Source organism: Phyllostomus hastatus, unplaced genomic scaffold (assembly GCF_019186645.2).
Source record: "Phyllostomus hastatus isolate PE091 unplaced genomic scaffold, TTU_PhHast_1.1 phas_scaffold_129, whole genome shotgun sequence".
In the NCBI taxonomy this organism is placed as follows: domain Eukaryota; kingdom Metazoa; phylum Chordata; class Mammalia; order Chiroptera; family Phyllostomidae; genus Phyllostomus; species Phyllostomus hastatus.
In genome coordinates, this window is record NW_025334009.1 from 2787280 (window position 1) to 2807448 (window position 20169).

At 67.3% G+C, this 20169-nt stretch overlaps 1 protein-coding gene across 8 annotated transcripts in view; it reads left to right on the forward strand.

Moving 5' to 3' along the window:
• Positions 1-18619, forward strand: part of ITPR1 (inositol 1,4,5-trisphosphate receptor type 1) — a 195667-nt gene extending 177048 nt beyond the window's left edge. For all 8 annotated transcript variants that reach the window (XM_045856743.1, XM_045856740.1, XM_045856741.1 and 5 more), the window contains 6 exons: positions 210-302; positions 1419-1558; positions 1648-1813; positions 4328-4488; positions 12367-12528; positions 17390-18619. In XM_045856743.1, coding sequence (XP_045712699.1) covers positions 210-302; positions 1419-1558; positions 1648-1813; positions 4328-4488; positions 12367-12528; positions 17390-17476 — 809 coding nt within the window. In that variant the 3' untranslated portion in view covers positions 17477-18619. The remainder of the gene's footprint in view (positions 1-209; positions 303-1418; positions 1559-1647; positions 1814-4327; positions 4489-12366; positions 12529-17389) is intronic.
• Positions 18620-20169: the final 1550 nt, after the last annotated feature.

Below are 20169 nucleotides of genomic sequence, written 5' to 3' on the forward strand. Positions count from 1 at the left end.
GTTGTGGCTGTCTGTCTGGGAGGACGGAGAGGGGCCATTTCAGTGCGAGGTCCCCAGCTGCCTCCAGGACCTGACGCTCCTGGCTCCTCTCCCACCCCGACCGCCGAGCGGACGTGGGACTCGCACCCCCACTCGGGACTCACGTGCGGGGTTGCAGGGCAGCCGTGTGCGACCAGACAGTGCCTCATCAAACGTCCCTCTCCCCGCAGAGGGCCCTGAGAGCTTGGCCAGCGAGCTCCTGTCCGCCGACGTGTGCCGGGTGGGGGCCGGCGAGAACTGCTCCTCGGCCGCCCCCAGAGAAGGTAGGAAGGACCGCGCCGCCGTGAGCCCCACGTCGGGGGCACAGGTGGTGCCGGGACAGGGGAGTCCCACGCCGCCGAGTCTCCTGTCCAGCAGCGAGGCCGGGGCCAAGGGGGGAGACGGAGGGAAGAGAGGTCTCCACGGGAAGAGGAGGTGGGCTTCGCCGACCCAGCCAGTGCTCCCTGAGGGCCCTCTGCTTGCCGGGGCCCGGGCTGCCCTCGGAGACGGTGGTAATGGCGCAGGGAGGCAGGTGGGCGGGGCATCACCCGGGAGTTGCTGGGTGCTAGGAGTGAGGACAGGAGACAGGTGGCAGCCACAGCCCAGCAATGCGGGAGGAGGGGTGTCCCCCAGAAAGCAGCAGCAGAGCCGGCACAGCCCGGCGGGGGCTGCCTGCGGGGGCGGGGACAGGCATCGGGGCAGGGACAGCCAGTCCGGAGGCGTGCAGGGGGGCCGCAGCAGGCCCGGGGAGGTGCGGGTTCTGAGGAAGAGGAGTGGGAGCGAAGCCCGAGAGGCCTGCAGGGGCAGGTCCGGAAGGGTCCTGCGTGTGTCAGGCTGAGGGGGTTCACGTCTGTCCAGAGGACGAGCGGGGGCTGTGGGAAGGGCCGAGGGTGGGGAAGGGGCCATGTTTTAGTGAGGCCCCTCGCCCTGCAGCCGGGGGGAAGGTGCAGGGAGGTGCGGGGGGAGGGAGGGAGCCAGGGGGAGTGGGCAGCCTCCGAGGCACAGCGGTCGCCCCAGACCGCCTGTGCACCGCGCCGCCGGGCCCGGCCCTCACGCGCCCCCAGTGAGGAGGCCGTCCAGCCCAGCGGCCTTACCCTCAGCCTTACCCCCGGCGGGGAGGGAGTCTGCGAGCAGGAGCAGCTTCTGGGGCCGCACGCCTGGCCGGAGCTGGGGCCGGAGCTGGGGCCAGCGGTTAAGATCTGGAGAGGTCAGGGCGTGTCGCAGGTTCCCTGGTGGGGAGGGGCGCCCTGACGCGGCTCCAGGAACGAGCAGGGGAGCTGGGCGCAGCGTTAGAGACGGCGTCGCCCCGAGGACTCGGGCTTCTCGAAGGCCAAGCGAGCGCGATGCCTGAGGCCTCCGTCCCCTTCTTTCCCACCCCCCCCTGCAACCGGCACCGGCAGAGCCACGGCCCACCGACGAGACGGAGCCGGACCAGGAGCACACGTGCGAGACCCTGCTGATGTGCATCGTCACTGTGCTGAGCCACGGGCTGCGGAGCGGGGGCGGCGTGGGCGACGTGCTCAGGAAGCCGTCCAAAGAGGTGGCTGTGGCCCCGGGGAGGGCGCGGGGGCCGCTGGGCGGCGGGCTAGGGCGCAGGGCGGCCCTGCTGACCGGGACACCCCGTTCCAGGAGCCCCTGTTTGCTGCGCGGGTTATCTATGACCTGCTGTTCTTCTTCATGGTCATCATCATCGTCCTGAACCTCATCTTCGGGGTCATCATCGACACCTTCGCGGACCTGAGGAGTGAGAAGCAGAAGAAGGAAGAGATCTTGAAGACCACGTGCTTCATCTGCGGTGAGTGCCCCCGGGCTCGCGTGGGGACCCCCGCCTCCCCGCTGCTGGGGGAGAAGCAGCCGGAGCCAGTGTGCGGAGTGGGTGGGGCTCTGGGGAGCCGGTGCGTGATCACGCATCACTCGAAATGAATGCACCTCGGGGTCTTTTAGTTCTGGAGGCGCCTGGGCCTCCCTTGGCCCGAGACGACCAGAACGGAGCCCCTCCACCCACAGTGTCCTCCTCACTGCTGACCGTGCAGGTTTCAGGTGTGGGGCGTCACGGGTGAAGAGCGCCCTTGGCCCCGGCGTGTGGGGGAGTGCGGCGCTGGGCTCTGCGTGAACTCTGGCCCCTGGCCAGCCTGCCGACGGGCGTCGGTCCCTTCCCGTCTCCGTGAGCTTGTCTGCCTGGCGGTGGACTCGGGAGAGCTGGGCTGGGACCCGCACAGAGCAGGCGACAGGCAGTGGGTGTCCCCTCGGGAGAGGAGTCCCCCGTGCCACTTCGGGGCCGATGTGTCGTGTGAGTGTGTGAGCTGCTCATGCCGGAGGCTGGGTGCGGAGGAGCCATCCCAGCATCACTCACAGTGTGCTTACCCTCGCTGGGTCTGCATCTTTTCTGCTGGTCCGTGTGCTTGAAAGTGAGCGTTTCCCATTAAAAAAACTGAAACGTTTTATTTCCTTTAAAATCTTCTCTAGCATTTTGTGTGACGTAATTTCCCCAGCTACAGAAAAATCACGAGAATGGTACGAAGAATTTCTATATGCTGTTCACCCAAATTCCCCCAATACTACTGTTCTACCTCATTTGCTGTACTCTGTTACACACACACACACACACACACACACACACACACACAGTTTTTCTGAGGAGCTGGACAGAGGCTGACACAGTTCTCCTCGGTCCCTGAGAGTGTCACTGCGTCCTAAAGATAAGAACCTACCCCACATCCCTCGCCTCCCGCCCAGCGGTCAGCTGTCCCGCCCCCCACAGACCTGGTTCCGACCGCGCCCTCCACCCCAGTGAGGCCCTCTCCGCGAGTGAAAGTCCCCAGGTCAGGTCATGCGCCACGCCCTGTCGCCCCGCCCGTGTGGCCTTCGCTGATGGCTCTCAAGGATGTAGGTCAGTTGTCTTGTAGACGGTCCCTCGTCGGGGTGTCAGACGCGTCCCCTGGCTGAGCCTGGGGCTCTGCACCGTTACGGGGAGTTTGCAGAACTGTGCATTCTCCTCGGGGCACCGCGCCGGGGGCCGGGGGCCGGGGTGCCGGGGGCCCGGGGCCTGGGGGCCGGCTCCCCTGGTCAGGCAGTAGCTGCAGAGCTGCCTTTCCCTCTGCAGTGAAGGGCCAGGTTACGGGGAGATGCTTTGAGACAGTGTAAATACCTTACCCTCAAAGGATGCGTGAACCCCCAGCTGTGGCAGTAGGGCTGACCCTGCCCGAATCTGTGGTCACGGGGGTCCCTGGAGGACGAGTCCTTATTCTGTCATCCTCGTACATTTCTTTGGCTTTTCGTTTTCAACGATGACTCTCTCTTCCCCTCCCTCGTGCACGCCTGTGCGTTGGCATCCGTGACGGCACGGGTCCCCGGCTCCTCCGTGACGCACTGGATTCTCGTCCTTTCCTGCCACCGTCTGTGTGGCTCTCAGACCACCCAGCTGTGTGCTGCCCAGCCCCTGCAGGCTGGTGCTGGGTGGTGACGCCACCATCGTCTTGCATGCACCTCCTCCCTCCTTTGTCGCCGTGAGAGGCACGGCGATCCAGACCCAAGCTCCCCTGTGCCTCCAGGCCCCTGCCCACTGCCGGCCAGGCGGGCCGGCCGGCCAGCAAGCCCTGGGCCTGTCCGCTGCAGGACAGCACGTGGCAGGCGAGCTCAGGGGACGGGGTGTGCTCGTTCCCACTGGCTGACGGGGGCGCCGGGGTAGAGGGTGTGTGTGTGTACATGTGTGCATACGTATGCACGCATCTGTGTCCATGTCTCTGTGTGAACGGATGGGTTCACACCGGAACCTCCCACTCCAGCATCACGGAACTCACTGTCCTGCCCCCTTTGCATGCCAGTGCCCCCTCCCCGGCCGCGGGGATGCTGGCTCCGTGACCCCCCCCTCACATCCACCTGATTCCCTGTCAGTCTGAGGCACCACAAAAGCTGGTTTCAGAACTGCTCGCCGAGACCTCTGAAAAATACGAAGTTGCAGGCTAGGATTCCAGCTGGGCTCGAAGTCCTGTTGGCCCTTCTCCACCTCCTCCAACACCCTCCTGCCTGCCTGCCTGCGGGCATTTACCTGGGCGAGGGCACCTGCCACCCCCCTCTTGCCTGCTGGGCATGAGCGCGTCACCTGAGCGCTCCTGAGCCAAGCGGCAGGCCGGCCAGCCACCTGATATGGCCACCCACGCCCCCCAGACACCTGGAGGCCAGAAGGCGACTGGCGAGTGGCCGAGGAGGGGTCGGGCCCAGCCAGCACACCTTGCACGGACGGGCGCGGGGCCGCAGCCGCTGTCTGCACAGGGCCGCTCACCGGGGCCGGGGCCGTCCTCTCTTCCAGGCCTGGAGAGAGACAAGTTCGACAACAAGACGGTCACCTTCGAGGAGCACATCAAGGAGGAGCACAACATGTGGCACTACCTGTGCTTCATCGTCCTGGTCAAGGTCAAGGACTCCACCGAGTACACCGGGCCCGAGAGCTACGTGGCGGAGATGATCAAGGTGCGTGCGTGCGTGCCCGTGGGGAGCGGCAGGCGGGCACAGGGCGGGACAGCAGCCTCTGCAGGGCGCTGAGCCCCGCCGGCCCGTGCGTCCTCTCGCGGGGCCTCCAGAAGCGGCAGGCGGGCGGTCCCCTCATCGTTTCAGAGGGGGCACCTCGGAGGCTCGGAGAGGTCAGCACTCGGCATGTCGCCGGGTCTGGGGTGTAACGAGCTCTCTCCCCGTAGCCTGGCGTCGGCCCTGGGCTCAGCCTCTCTTGCTGGAGGTGGATGGCTCTGGTTGGCTGGTCGGTTGGTCGGTCAGTTGGTTTTCGCCTTGAGCAAGAGCTGGTTCCTGAGCGGTGTCATCAGGGAGTGACCGCCCAGCACAGTCCAGCACGATCCGTTCACGTGCTTGCACAGCCTGGCCCTGTGGGGGGCGCTGCGCTGGCCGTCCAGAGTGGGTCCCTGGTTCATCTTCTTGCCGCCGGGGCTCTGGGGAGGCAGCGTGCTCGCCAGGGCCGAGGTCCCCGTGGGCACCCGACGCCTGCGTGTTTGACCTCCAGGGTAAAGGGGAGCTGGCCCAAGCTGGCCCCTTCCCCGACCCGCGAGAGCCGGGGCTGCCCGGCCTGCAGACAGCACTTCCCAGAGCGAGGACGGTGTTTCTGCCGGGGTGGGGGGCCCGGGAAGGGGTCGCAGCCGAGAGCAGTGAGGCCCTGGACGCGTGGGGGTGGGGGGGGAGGTGACAGAGGTGACGTGGCCGCACGCCCTGGCACAGCCGCCAGGGGGTCTCGGGCCAGGACAGGAGAAGCTGGAAGGCCCTGGCAGCGAGGACCTCGGAGGGCGGGGTGGGGCAGGTGAGGTCCGCAGGACGGCCACGTAGCTGCCCGTCCCCTCCCCGCTGCTCGTCGCCTGTCTGTGGGGCGGGGACCTGGAGACCCTCTGCTCCCGGGCGGGCGGGCCGGCTCTGTTCTGCGGCTCCCGTGGGAACACCCCACTGAGTTCCCGGGGAAGAGGAGTGGGCCTCCCTCGGCTTTCCTGCCCACCCTGGGAGGTCACAGCCCTGGTCACGGTGTCCCTGGGGCTCTCCGCTCTGGATGCGGGCACGGCCGGGGCCACCCTCAGACGCAGCACCCAGCATGCCTCAGAAGCGGGCCGGCGCCGGGGCAGAGTTCAGGATCCGGGGCACGAGGGAGCGTGGGTGGGGGAGGGGGGTGGTTGGCTGGCAACAGCCTGTCAGAATCCCTGGACTCGCCTCCCAGCCAGCCAGGCCTGCTCCCGCCCCGCCCTGTGCGCCCGCCCCGCCCCGCCCCGCCCTGTGCGCCTGAACTAGGGTCTGTGTCAGCAGCAGCAGCTGCACAGAGCGGCTGCCAAGCCCGAGTCGCCCGCCCAGGCCCCCAGGACACTGGGCCCTCTGGTCTGGAGGGCGTGAGGTCAGCCGTCTGCGGCACAGGCGGCCTCCTGTGGTCGCGGCTGCTGTGCCCTCGGCCCCCGCCCGCCCCCGCCTCCAGCTCCAGCCCTCCCCTCTGAGTTGGCCCCGTCAGACCTGCATGGGGGGGGGGGGGGCGGCTGGGCACGGTCACCGGGCTCGGACCCCAGCCACGGTCCGCCCAGGGGAACCGACCCTGAGGCAGGGCGCAGGGCACCCGCGGCCCTGAGTGGAGGCCCCGAGCCCGTGAGCCGTGATCGTGCCGGCAGGCAGCGGTCAGCACGGCCAGCAGAGGCGGGGCTCACACCCGCTGGTCCCCGGCGGAGTCGGCCTCGGGGTGCCCGCGGCCGGGGCTCTGGCAGACGCGGCTCTTCCCAGCGGAGCCCGCTCGCGTGCCTCTGCTGAGCGCGACGGGGAAGCTCCCGTCTCAGGTGGGGTCGTCGGCACCAGAGGTCACACGGCCGGACAGGGCCCCCGGGTTCTCCTGCCGGCACCTCAGCGCTCCCCCTGGGTCGTGGGGAGCCGGGGCGGGGGGGCCTCTCACGCCGCCCTGGGCCGCCCGGCCCACAGAGCCCCTTCCCCGCGTCGGGCGGGCGTGCAGGTGTCGGAGGAAGACCTGCAGGAACGGGCCGGGACCCCCCCCCAGGGTCAGAGTGCAGGGCGGCCGGTCGCGTGGGGGTCGGGGAGGGATGGAGGAGTCTGGACAAGGGGTCAGGCCGGGGCCTCTCTTCCGCCCCGTGTCATGTCTGCCCGGAGGTGGGGCCCTGCCCCGCAGCTCCTGCTGAAGTTGCAGGGACGGGGACGCAGAAGATGGCGGCGTCCTGCCTCCCGGGTGTGCCCGGGCAGGGCTGGCCGGCCAGGGGGCGTCTGCCAACAGGCAAGCCCACGGGGGACGGACGCTGTCTGGCGGGACACTGTGTGCGGAGCGCTCGGTGGGAGGCAGGTGTGTGCGCACGTGTGTTCATGTATGTTCAACAGCAAACGCCGAGGCTGCTCCCCTAACCACCAGGAAAGATCTTCGGAAAACTGCGTAAGCAGCTTGAACGAGCAAACGAAAAAACCGTTGTTACATAAAGGTCATAAGAGCTCAAAGTTTAACACTCATGGCATCAAGAAAAGCATGGGTCAAAACCAGTGACGATGACCGGAATGCCATAAACAACCTTTGGGGACCTCTGGTGGGTGCCCTGCCCAAGTGACAGTGCAGGGCGGTTGCCCAACCGTGGCCCTGAGCCAGCTGAGCAAAGGGCAGGTCGGCCCGGCTGGCCTTTATCAGGGATCTCCGGGGGCTGGCCCCACCCTTGCCCGCTCGGGCCGGCAGCCCCACTTTCCTCCCCTCCGTGAGTGACCTCTCTGGCCTCCCCCTGCAGCTCCAGACGCCCAGGACCCAGCTGTGGGGCTGTGAGTACCGCCTTCTCTTGGTGCCCGCCCCCCCACCGCCCCGGGCCCACAGGGACTTCAGCAGCGGCCCTGCCGCCCGCTCCCCCAGGGGTTTCATCAGAACTGGGCGTGGCCCTCCCTGCGGGCACTGGGCCACAGGTCGCCAGGCCCGGGGAGGGTGCGTGGCCGCCAGCACAGCTGCAGGTTACATAACCTGGACCGTCTGCGTGCGGCCTCCTGAGCTCCCGGGGCGGGCGCCCTGCTGCCTCGGCTCAGGAGCAGCCGTGCCGCAGGCGGGCCAGTCTGGGATGGCACCCGGCGGCAGGCTGCCCCCAGGCCAGCTCTGGCGTGGTGCTGGCAGTCCAGGGACCTCCTCTCAGCCGTCTGACCCCAGAGGGGACAGCAGCTCAGGCCAGTCACCGTCTCGTCCCCGCGTGCCTGTCCTGCAGGCTCGCTGGGTGCCAGGCTCGGGCCCTCGTCCCTCCCGCCAATGTCACAGGCGGCTGTGGGCGTGGCGGGTCACCGAACTGTTGGGATGGAAGAAACGAGCCCCCACTTGGGGGCTGGCCAGTTAATTCTGGGTGTGGGGTCCGGTTTTTTTTATAGTTGCCAGACTCTTACACAGCAGTTTTAGCTTTACAAAGTAAACAGAAAATACGGAGTTCCCACGTCCCCCGCCCACCCCCTTCCCGTCTTACAAACTTTCTGTGTCAGTGTCACCGCCTGTACTTGTTACCATTGACGAGGAAGCGTAGTGACAGTGTTACCGACTGAAGGCCAGGGTTTCCCTTCCGGGTTGTAACGATCAGCATTGCAGCCGCTGACGGAACAGCCCCGCCGCCCTGGGACCCCTCCGCTCCCAGCCCCCCAGGCCCCCGATCGCTGGGCCGGGACCACCTCTGCTGCTGGGCTTCCTGTGACAGACGCAGGGAGTGCCGAGGCGCAGCCCCCAGCTGGTGAGCAACCCACCGCTGTCGTCGCCGCCGCCGCCGCCCCTCGGCCCAGAGCAGCAGGCGCCGGGCTGGGTTCCGCCCTTCGCTCCAGTGTCCTAAGGGGGGGCTCGGAAGGTTACTCCCCCCCACCCCGTGGAAACAGCCACCCTAACGCACAGCAGGGGCGAGTGGTGGGCAGTGTGTGTCCTCGCCCCGGCCTTAAACGTCGAGGGTTCCTTCCCCCACCCCGTCCCGTGCGTTTTCTGGGCGTCTGGACCCATGGGCAGGCCGAGAGTCTGTCTCCAGGCCTCCTCCCAGCCCCGCCCTCTCAACGCTCCTGTCACCCGAGCGTCCCCAAGCATTCCAGAAAAATCCACTGTGTCCTCTTGGTTGGTGAGAGGAGAAACTCAGTTGCCATTTGAGGTGGAAGGACAGTGTTCACTTGTGGAACCTTCCGGGGGAACTCTGCTCTGGGGGCAGAGAAGCAGTAGGCCCCAGTCTTCCCGGTCCCGTCTGCCCTGCCCTGCCCTGCCCGCCCCCCCCCCCCCCCCCCCCCGTCACCACAGAAACCCTGGTCTCGGGGGGACCCGCAGGACTCGGCAAGGGCGTGTGGTGTTTACACGGTCAGCAGAACGCTGCACCTGAGGCCCGTCTGAGTTGGGGACAGGTCACCTCCGTCCTCTTTCTCAGAACTGCCCCTGCACTGGGACCTGGGAAGAAAAACGCTTCTCAGAATGATTAGCATTTGCATCACGAAGTCCAACTTCCTCTCTTCCTCCTGCTCTGTCAGTCTCTCACACACACACACACACACACACACACACACACACACTCACACCCTCCCTTCCTCCCTCCCTCTTTCCAATCAAGGGCGTTCGGAGAGGTCAGTCCCGCCCCCGTGTCTGAGGCTTCTCTGCAGGGACTTTTCCAGCTCTACCTAGAAAAGAACCAACCAGAACCGAAGGCTGTGGTCAGCCGCTTCCGGCTGTGGCTGCAGGCGCCATGCTCTGACGAGGAAGCCGGCCGTGCCGGGACGGCTGGGGGGCAGCAGTGGGGCAGACGGTGCCTAATGCCATCGGCATGCGAGGTGCCAGCGGCCGGGGCGGGCGGCAGATACAGCCCCCAGATGCTCGGTGACCCCAGAAGCCGCCCCCCCCCCGCCCGCCCAGCTGAGTTCATGTGTAAACAGAGTGTCTCCCTCAAACATGACTTGCTCAGAAGGGCGGTGGGGGCCGAGACACAGGCGGTTTTGACCTTGAAGAGACACGCACCCGGCGGCTGTGAGTCTGAGCCAACGGTGGGTGCGGGGGCCTCTGCCTGCCCCTGCGCTCGGCTCCGGGGTGGTGTGCCCGTGGCCACCCCGAGCCTCAGACTCCAGGCGGGGCCGCGTGGAGACACGGGGCAGCCGGGCCAGGGCTGCGCGCGGAGTCCGGCCACCAGGTGTTCCTCGGGATGTGAGACCTGACTGCGCGGCCCGGGGGACGGGCCGAAATGCTGGCAACCCCCAGGGCCGCCTCAGGTGGGGGCTGCCCCGCTCGGGGCCCACACGGACAGGGCCCCGCAGCTGGGCTGGTTTGGGTGAGTGGGCGCCCCCGCCCAGCTCTCCGCTGTCCTGTGTTCCGGGTGGAGGAAGGCCAGGAGAGGGGCCCCTGGGGCGGCCCCCAGACCAGGGAGCCTGCTGCTGCTGCTGCTGCTGCCCCGGCGCTGGAGGAGGGGAGGGGCGGTCTGCCCGGAGGGTTGGGCATGCGGCCCAAAATAGCTGCAGCAGCGAGGGTGACATTTGTGTAGATGCTGGTGTTTTATCCGTAAGAGGTGACGCGAGGTCAGGGCATCTTTTAGTCGAACACAGACACCCGGTCTCCCATTGGCTGTGGACTGGGAAGGGGATCTTCAACGGCAGCTGTGTTCCCCTCCCCACCCCCCGCCGGCAGGACTCCTGCCTGGGTCGTCGGGCCTGAGACAGGCTGGGGGTCTGCGTGAGGCCCAGATGGACACAGGCAGGGGCAGCCCGAGTCTCCTGAGCCACCCAGGCAAGGTGCACGCGGGCCCGTAGCAGCCCCTCAGGCCTGTGGCCTCCCCCGGCCCGCGGACTGGTGAGCCCCCGCTTGGAGCCAGGGCCGCGGGGCGAGCGAGGGGCTGGGTCCTGAGACCTGCCAGTCAGTACACCAGTACCCGGGGGCGGGGACCTGGGCCTGCTCTGCCCGCGACCCTCGGCCCGGAGCCGGGCCCAGGGACCCTCAGTGCCCTGTCGACGGGGGACGGGTCCGTGCCCTCCGCATTTGTTCAGAGGCCTCTCTGAGGTCCCGGCCTGGGAGTCCAGAGCCCGTGTGCTGCTGGAGCAGGCGGTGGCCTGGGCCCCTCACTGTGGAGGGGAGGGGAGGGAACCGCCCTGCACTGCGCACTCTGGGCCAGCCCTCGGGCAACGGGCCAGCACCCCGAGTGCTCCTCCCAAAGACCCCACCCGTGCACGCTGCGCCCCTGGTGGGCCTGCGTTTCCCGTCCTGCGGGCGGTCCGCTGAGCACAGGGACACGCACGAGCTCCGACAGCCGGTTTCAGGTGGCTTCTGTCTCCTTCGTGGGCAGCTGGCGTCATTTGCGGGCTGGTGACAGCTGGCCTCGGGCGAGTCCTAGGAGGGTCCCCTCTCCACAGATCCCTCCCTTCTCTCTCCCCCTCTGCGGCCCCACCCCATGTCCCTGTGGTCCACTCGGGCCACAGCTGTCCCGTCCTGCGCCGCGCCCTCCAGCCCAGTCTCTGGAATCCCCTCCCGAGCGCCCCCCACCGCCCGCAGCTGCTGCTGCCCAGCGGGTTTCCTCCCGGGGCTGCGCCCCGCCCTGTGTGGATGGTGCGGTCTTGCCCCCGGTGTGGCCGGTGCTGACCGTCCCTCCGGTGCGTGCGTGCGTGCGTGCGTGCGTGCCTCCAGGAAGGGGCCCAGCCAGGCCGCCCAGCCAGGCCGCCCCTGGCCTCACTGCTCACGTCGGCCCTCCCCTCCGCCCCGCCAGACAGCGTGGTGGGCCCGGTCCTGCCCGCAGTCCGCTCTCCCAGGCGGAAGGGCAGGCACGGCCTGGGAGGGGGTGGCCGCTGCGCACAGCCCCAAGCGCGGGGTGTGCCTGAGGCGTCCGTGGAACACGCTGTATTTTTTACGTATTCTCTTCCAAGAAAGCTGATGGTGCTTGTCCTTTGCTGTAAACACAAAGGACTGTGAAAGACCTCCTGTCTCCAGGAATGGAACTGAGCTGGGGAGAGGCCGCTGTGGACAGAGGTGGGGACACAGCCGGGAGGCATTCCGGGTGCCCACAGCCCGCCCGCCTGCGGGTGCAAGCCGAAGGCCTCCCGACCAGGAGGGGGAGGGGCTGCCTGGGCCTTTCTTGCACCCACTGGTTGCCCCCGCCAGCTCTTCAGGGAGGAAGCAGGCAGGGAGGGGAGGGCGGGGGGGGGGTGCACCCGGAGAGGCCAGGCCCCATGTTCGGCCTCTCCACACCCCGCCATCTCTCTCCCTCCCTCCCTCTCACACACACACACACACACACACACACACACCCAGGAGCGGGAGTTCTGGAACATTCGGGACCTTGACACCCCTCTCACGTCCAGAACGTATGCAAATGCTCCTCCAAGGGCAGCGCTCTGAAAGACGCGCAGGCGGGAGGCGGCGGCGCCAGCGGTTGGGGTCAGAGGCGCAGGTGGGAGGCGGCGGCCGGGGGAGGCCGTGCTCAGTGGCAGCAAGTGTCCCTGGGGGGAAGAGGACGCTCCCCCCGGTGGGTGGCGGTGATGGCCATGCACAGTGTGACTGCACTGCCGCCCCTGAGCTGTGCGCCTGAAAGTGGCGAAAACGGGGAATCCTGTCCCGTGTGTTTCACCACAGTTTGAAAACCCCGAACTCGTCAGCCCTGCCTCTTGCAAAGATCGGATCTGCAGGGCCAGTGTTCAGATTGGCAGGTCAGAGATGCCCTTTAAAATGAGCCGCTTCCCCTGCGTTTAACTGTGCGGCGACTTCTGGGGCCTGGGAGAGCTCAGTTACGTTCCATGAAGGAGCCGGTTGCCAGGTGGTTCTCGCGGAACCACCGCCCACTGGGCCGCGCCGGGCAGAGCACCTGCGACGGCTCGGACCGCCCGCCTGGCCCGACTCCCAGGAGTGACCCTTGCCCTCCCGCGCGGTTGCAGGAGAGAAACCTCGACTGGTTCCCCCGGATGAGGGCCATGTCCCTGGTCAGCAGCGACTCGGAGGGAGAGCAGAACGAGCTGCGGAGCCTGCAGGAGAAGCTGGAGTCGGCCATGAGGCTGGTCGCCGGCCTGTCCGGGCAGCTGTCGGAGCTGAAGGAGCAGGTGAGGGCGGGGCGCCCCGCCACACCCCCGCGTGCCCCCCGCTCACACCGTGTGCCCGCCACACCCCCGCGTGCCCCCCGCTCACAGTGTGTGCCCGCCACACCCCCGCGTGCACACCACTCACACCGTGTGCCCGCCACACCCCCGCGTGCCCCCCGCTCACAGTGTGTGCCCGCCACACCCCTGCGCTCACACCGCGCACACCCCACGCGCACGCCCCCTTAAGGTGACAAGGAAGAGAATCGGGCGTGCTCACGGTAGGGTGCCGGCGTGTCTGTCCCCTGGAGGGAAAAGAGACCGAGCAGCAGAGGACAAAGGCAGGCCGTGCGCCCGTGGCTCCCCACTCGGTGCCGCCAAGGACAGGGCTCTGATGCGGGGGGTGGGCCCACGGGCCCCGCAGTGGCCGCTGCAGAGGACTCACACGTGAGCCCCTCTTGCCGCCCCCCCGGGCCGAGTAAAGCCGTTTCCAGTGTTGCCTCCCGGCCCCAGATCCGACCACTCTTGCCCAGGACGTTTTGGCCCAGACTCCGGGGTGAGCTGTAGCCGTGGTCCGTTCGTCGGCCCAGTCCTCACGGAGTGGTTGCACGGTCCAGGCTCGCTGCCCGGGCCAAAAAGGATGGCGGGCTTGTCCCAGCTGTCACGGAGCTCGGGGTCTGCAGGCGGGTGCCCACCTGCAGCCTGTCCTGGAGGTCAACACGTGCCCCTGGCCGTGGGGGAGGGGCGGTCTGCACCAAACCCTGGGTCCTCCTTTCCCCGCCCTGGGCACTGGCCAGGAACAGGTGTCTGGTGGCGACACCAGGCAGCGCCCCCCGAAGGCCCGGTCTGTCCTCTCCACGCCGAGGCCTCGCGTCTCGAACCACTCACTGCGGGTAACTCTGAAGCCGCTTGATGCGCACTGTGCCAGCCGGTGAGCCAGGACGGGGCTGAGTTGAGCTCAGGAGGTAGCAGAAAGCCTCGGGTGCAGGAGGGGCCCAGGGCCGCAGGTGCCTCTTACCTGAGCCCCTCATTGTACAGGTGGGGGCGCAGAGTACACGGAGGCGCAGGTGCCAGGCCCAGGGGCCTCCTACTTCAGCTCGATTGTGTGTGTGTGTGTGTGTGTGTGTGTGTGTTTGTTTTCACTTGGTTTGTTTTTGTGGCTGAAAGAATCGTACCCTGTTTGCCTTTTGTGGCTGACTGTTTAAATTCTTAGTCATTTTTTCTGAAAGAGCCTTCAAGTTTCAGAACTCCCATCGTGCGCTTAAACGTTCGGGAGGAACCCTGCCGCCGTTTCCGCAGCTGAGCAAAGCACAGAGCCTGCGCTTCTGAAATCCAGGCGGGAAGGTTTCTTTCACGCCAAAGTTGGGGCTTTAAACAAAACGTATAAAATTGGACACGTGGACGGGGGCTCACGGAGCGACATCAAACCCAGCGCAGTCGGAGCCGCCTGGTGCGCCCCCGCCCCCCACACGCACACACTCTCGCCACCACGTCGGCGGCTGGGACTGCCCTTCAGAGACCCCTCCCCCGCGGACGCGGTGGAGCCGGGACCGTTCCCGCCCGGGGCCAGGCGCCCGAGGCCAGCGAGACGCGTGCGGACACCAGCAGCACGTTTCGGAGGGGCTTTGACGGGCCCGGAGGGACGGGACACCCGGCGCCGCTGCGCGTGTCGGGGACACGTGCCCCTTCCGAGGGAGTCGGTCAGCATTTCCTTCCGGTTCTGCGCCGATCCTTCAAGGCGCTCATCTGAGGGTCAGCTGACACAGAAGCTCCGGAGGCGACCGCGTCCACTGGACGGACGGCGGTCACAGGCAGCGCACGGCGCTCCGTGTTCAGCCGCGCCCGTGACGGGGGCCTGCTGTGGGGAGGGACGCTCCGGTTCCCCAGGAGACCCCCAGGGGTGGACGGGCCGGAGGCGGGCCAGTCCCGGAGAGGCGCGGAAAGAGTCGGCAGGCAGCGGTGACAGGACGCCACCCACGGGTGAGGGCCGGAGAACACAGCCACTTCGTCGCTGGGTGGTCCCATCAGGTCCGGCCCGGAGTCCAGCGCGTCCCAGCAGGGGTGGCCGCGGTGCGCACGTCTCTGGTTGACTCTGCGCTGGCTCTGCCGGCGGTTTCCTTACCGCGCCAGCCTGGCGAGAAGCAGCTCCTGCCTGGGTGTCCGTGAGACCCTGGCTAGCCGTGTCGCCCTCGCTGCTGCCGCTGCCGAGCCTGCCCCTGGGAGCGCCGCCTGACGGCGAGGCCTCTCGTCCTGAGGTCTCGCTCCGGAGAGACGCTGCACCCGAACCGCCACCCCGCCCCGCGCGCTCCGGGTAGGGGAGCCGCGGCACGGACCCCCGTGTGCGCGCAAGGAGAGCTCGAGAACTCAGGCCGTGTTAGCACGCCACAGCCTTCAGCGCCTTTCACGCCGGGGGACGATCTCACTAACTCTGACCGTGGAAGGCGAGGAGGAGGGGAAGGCAGGCAAGGGTAACCGCCCAGAACAGAAAACGGAGCCGCCAGCCTCACCCGACGTCGGCCTCTCGCTCAGGCTGGAGCCACAGCGGGGGGTCCGGGAGCACCTGTCTTCGGGGTCCTGCAGTCAAGCAAGGGGGACGCTGGTCGCCAGCTCCAAGAGGCGGCGGGAAAGCTCTCAGACCCGGGGCGGGTGGGGTCTCCTGCAGCCAGAGCAGCAGGCAGTGGGTCCCCCGCGGGCCCTGGGGTGCCGAGGGGCACCATCCCCCATCGCACGAGCAGGGGCCCCGGGCAGGCAGGGCGCCCCAGGAGAGCGGTGGGGGCGAGCTCGGGCACGATGCCCGGCCTGCTCTGGGAGCAGTGGCTGTGTCCTGCTCTGCCCAGGGCGGTCCCTGAACCACTGTTGGTGACATGCTGGCCGCCCAGTCAGGGCAGTGCAGGTGGGGGCCGCAGAGGGGGGACCCTGTTCTCCCCCCACCCACCCACCCACCCACGGAGCTGACAGCGTGGGGTGGGAGACGGTAAGGGAGCAGATCAGTCACAGCCAGTGTGGCCAGCGCGTCACGGGGCAGACGGGCTGTCCGGGGTGGGGGGTGGGAAGGCGGGCCGCCGCGCCCTGCAGGAAGGGGCACGGCTCCAGAGCCCCTGAGCGGAGGGAGCGCCTGCACCGCCCACAGAGACGTGAGGAAGCCCCAGCACCAGGAGCGAGCGTGGGGGTGGCGCACAGGTCGTCGAGAGTGCGAGTCGGCGTGACCCGGGAGAGCGCCGTGAGAGCCGGCGGCGGCTGAAAACCTCGGCGGGGTCACACGGAAGCCCCGAGAGCAGTGCCTTCCACTGGGCAAAGCCCGCCCGACCCCAAAGTCTGTCAGGGCACCTGAGGTGGTTCCACTGAGTTTGTGGGGACCCCCCCACCCGGTCACCTGCCGCGCGAGGGGCCAGCGGGGCGAGGTGGTGCAGTCGCAGCCGAGTGCTGGGCGGCGAGGTGTGGGCTGCGGCTGGCACCGCGCAGGCCGCCCCGACAAGCCAGCGGAGCGGAGCAGCGCGGTGAGTGGGAACCCCCCCGCTGCCGGCTGTCTCGCCTTCGGTCCGTGAGAGACACGGCGCTGGTGGAGGCTCAGCAGAGCGCGGCGCACGCATGGTCTGACGGCGTGTGTCACGTGGGGCTCTCCCTCCGCCGAACCTGTGGCGTGTCTGCCCGGGGGGCCCTCCGTTGACCAAAGACGGGGCCCCCGCCCCGGCACTCGGGGAGGCTGGCTGCTGTGTCCTGGCGCGCTCTGGCGAGAGCCCGGACCAGCGCTTCCCCTGGGAGACACGGCTCCCTGGGGAACCTCGAAGTGGCAGCAGGCGGCTTCTCTGGGGCGTGTAAACCCAGCAATTGTCCTTTCAAATCAAAATGCCATGTTTTAGGGGGAAAATGCCCGCTTTAAAGCTGAACCTGGGTGAGTTCCTCTCCGCCCACGTTTTCTCGGGGTAGTCTGTACCAGACGCTCGCCCAGGCAGAAACTGAGGTTTAGCATCGGCTGTGTGACGGACGGACAAACAGACGCTGTCCTGAGAAACCGGTGCCACCCCCTCCTCACCCGCCCCCCCTGACAGTGCAGAGGGGGCGGCAGGCGTCGAGGAGTCACGGGACATCAGGCTGTGGGAGAGGGGTCGGTCCGAGTTCACTGCTCCGGCGTCAGGAAGCCGGACATGGGGGGCGGCCCCCGGGCAGCCAGTGGACGGCTTGGTCCCGTGTGCACTTCGCACTGCTGCTCAGTCTCCGTCGACTCCACGCCCAGCACCCGATCCAGGGCCCGGGCCCGTGGGATCGAGGAAAACGTCCGTGCAGAGAGTTGTGTGGGCCCCGGACGCGCGTTTTGGAAGTGTCCTTGCCTGACCTTCAGCGACCCTCAGTGTCTGTGGGGCCCGAGCAGGGCCCACCCACGACGCCCAGTCTGGAGGCTCGGTGACCTGTGTAGACTCCCCTCACCGTTGTAGGCGTGCTCAGGGCGCGCCTTCTCTCGGAGCGACTTCCGGGGGCCCTCGGACCGGGGACCCCCCCCCTCCCCGACCCGGGGCTGCGCACACGCGCTGGTCCAGTCGCCTGCTGTCACTCCAGCAGAAAGCCCCGGAAGCTTCCAGTGCATCGTGATGCCGTTCAGAAGTGACTCCGGGCGGCCGTCAAGGTTCCCGTGCGCTTGTTTCTTTATGAAACAAGAGCGGACGACCCCTCCGAATGCTGCGGTGCCTGGCGCGGCCCCAGACTCCCCACCCCGCCGGGCAGGGGTGCCGCCTGAGGCCGCGTGTGAGAGGTGGGGGCACAGCACGCACCCGGTAAGAAAGTGGGTTTCGGCGCAAACCGTAACCACAGAGGTGACTCCGTGGGTCGGCGTGTGCGCTGACGCACAGGAAGTGTCTGGGGCTAATGATGAAACTTTCTGACTTTCCAGATGACAGAGCAGAGGAAGCAGAAGCAGAGGATCGGCCTCCTGGGGCACCCCCCGCACATGAACGTCAACCCGCAGCAGCCCGCGTGAGCTGAGCGCGGCCGGAGGGCCGCGGCGACCTCTCGACTCACCGCTCCGTGGGCGGGCGTGGCCGGCGACTCCGCCCCGCACACGTGTAAATACTCGGTTTTATACTCTGTGCGCAGGATCGCTACCCAGAGGTCTGGATGCGCGGACGGTAACTAGAACCGCTGGCGCGGACGGAATGCTGTTTGTGCCGGAGGTGTTCAAGATGCCTTTTTTGGGAGGACTGGAGAAAGCACCTGATTTGCACTTGAACCACATGATAGATTGGAAACTAGATGACATGTATTTTGTATTTAAAACTAGAATAGCCAGTATTTATGTTTTCTATGAAACTGTGCAATACGGACGACGCGCTCACGACGAATCTGTGACCGGGGCATGTCCTCGGGCGGGCGTCTGCGAAGCCGGCCCGTTGACGCCGGGTCACGGGGTTCCGGAGGGAACCGCAATGCCGCTGCTCGCGGCCGGTGGCGGGCCCGCCTCTGTCTCACCGTGACGGCGCCCCGGGTCTCCTGTGTCCAGTGAGCATTTGTTTTTAAGAAAAACAACTTTAGTTTCAGAGATAACTGTTATGCTTCTGAACTGGTCGTTCAAACTGCCTCTCTGGGTAAGAGCTACACTAGAGACCAGGCTCTCACTTGTGAAGTTCATTTTTTTTTAAGGGGACCCTTCACGCGGCGCGTGGGGTGGAGGCGGGCCACGGGCCGACTGGCGTCCTCTCCCGGGGGGTCGTGGGTGCCACGCCGTGGAGACACTGATTGCGGAGGGTCTCCGGGTCACCCGGTCCGAACAGCGGAGCCGATTTTTTCTCCGTCGGGGCCGGCGTGCTCCGGTGGCTGTGAAGCATTAACTTGCAGTCCCTGCAGAGGTGCCGCGTGACCCGCCCCGGAGCGCCCCCGCCGGCCACGCCACTCCTGGGACGGAGCTGGTTCCGGTTTCTCCGTCACGTGACTTCTCTCACCGACGGGTGGAGAGTGGGGGAGGGGTTTGTACCTGCTGCCTAGTGTTGTGCACAGAGCTCCTTTTCCAGGAGCAGCTCTCTGCCAAACAGCAGTTCAAAGATGTACAGAAAGAGTTCCAAAACAAGTTGAGTCTGTAAATGCCTATGTAAACATGAATATTTAATAAACAATGCAGAACCGCCCAGCGTGGCCGACTGGTGGCTTTCGTCCCGGCGTCGCGTGGTGCGGTGGCAGCTGCTCCCGCTGCATGTTTCCCCCCGGGCTGCCGGCAAGCGTGCTTGGTGAGGGACTGGGCGGCTGCAGAGACGCTGGGGCCCCTGCACTCTGAGGGATGCGTGGCTGCTCCCAGGCACCACGGGCACCACGCACAGCCTCTGCCACGGGAGCTTGGACTTGAGGTGGTTCTCGTTCGTGACCAGTGGCCAGCGTCCTCCTGCGAGACATGGGGAACTCGTGAGAAGCTGCCGCTTGCACGGAAGGCAGGAGGGCCTGTCCCTCCAGGCGGCCAGGGTGGCTCTGCCCCCACCGGTGTCCCCGGGCTCCGGGAAGCAGTCACTGCCGCCCGAAGCCGGGAACTGGGTCAGGACTAAACTTGGGTGCAGCGACCCGTGTCATAACCAGTGCCTCGACATTCTAAGTTCGAGACCTTAAAAACGCCACGAGTGCTCTCCCTGTCGGCGTGGCGAACCTGCGCAGAACTCTCCGCAGCCCGGCAGGCCCAGGGCAGAGCTGCCCTCGAGCCTCGCTCTCCCCACACCACCCCGCGTGGCGCGGGGCTCTGTGCTGCGTCCCCCAGGCCGTCCGGTGCCCTGGGCTGGTTTCCATGTGGACACGCTCAGCTGGCGACTGTGACAGGTTCCCCGCGTCTCACCTGAATCCATCACTGAAGATACAAACCCTCACGCGCGAGGGGATGCCACCCCACCCCCCACAGCAGGCAGAGGGCCCCCCCCCACCCAGGGGGCTGGGGCCGCAGCACAAAGCCCACAAAACCAAACCAGGAAACGTGGAGTTGAAGCGCCTGTGGCCTGTGGCACTGTGCTTTCCCCTCTCCACACGTGGCCTTCCGGCACCTCCGCGCTGGGGACCAAGGTCCGCGTCGCTGGTGCAGCCCCCACCCCACCCCACCCCCCTTGAGGGATTCTGGCTAGGAGCAGGGCGCCGCCGTGCAGGGAACTCTGGCTTCGAGCACTTGATTCTCAAGGTTTGCTGTGGCGCCACTTTGCATTTCAAGGGTTTGCCTGTTCCTTCACTGAACCGTTAGTCGAAGCGTCGGGGAAACTCCTGTCCACCTCTCCAGCGTTCACAGTGCTGTGCCCTCTTCTGCGCCCGCCCCTGAAACCGCCGTGGGGGCCCCGCTCTCCCTGCAGACCAGGCGTCCATCCTGCCCGCGGGGCCCCAGAGTTCTGGCCCCCGACCCCGCGCCCCGCCCCGCCCCTACGCACACTGAACCCCGCTCCCACTCCCTCCTCGACAACTTGACAACTCGGGTCCGTGTTCCTCGTCCCTCGTGCTTCCTTCCCGTGGTTCCGACCCGGCGGCTCCCTCGGGAAGTGGTGGCGTGGCCGTGCTGCGTCGGCCTGCGAGCAGGCCGGGGACCGAGACCAGGGAGCAGGCACCCTTGGCTCCGGAGGCCAGCCCGAGGCCCCAGGCTCCGCAGCTCCGTCCGCAGCAGCGGCAGCAGCAGCTGCTGACCCCGCCTCCCCGACCTGCCGATGGCACAAACTGGACCAC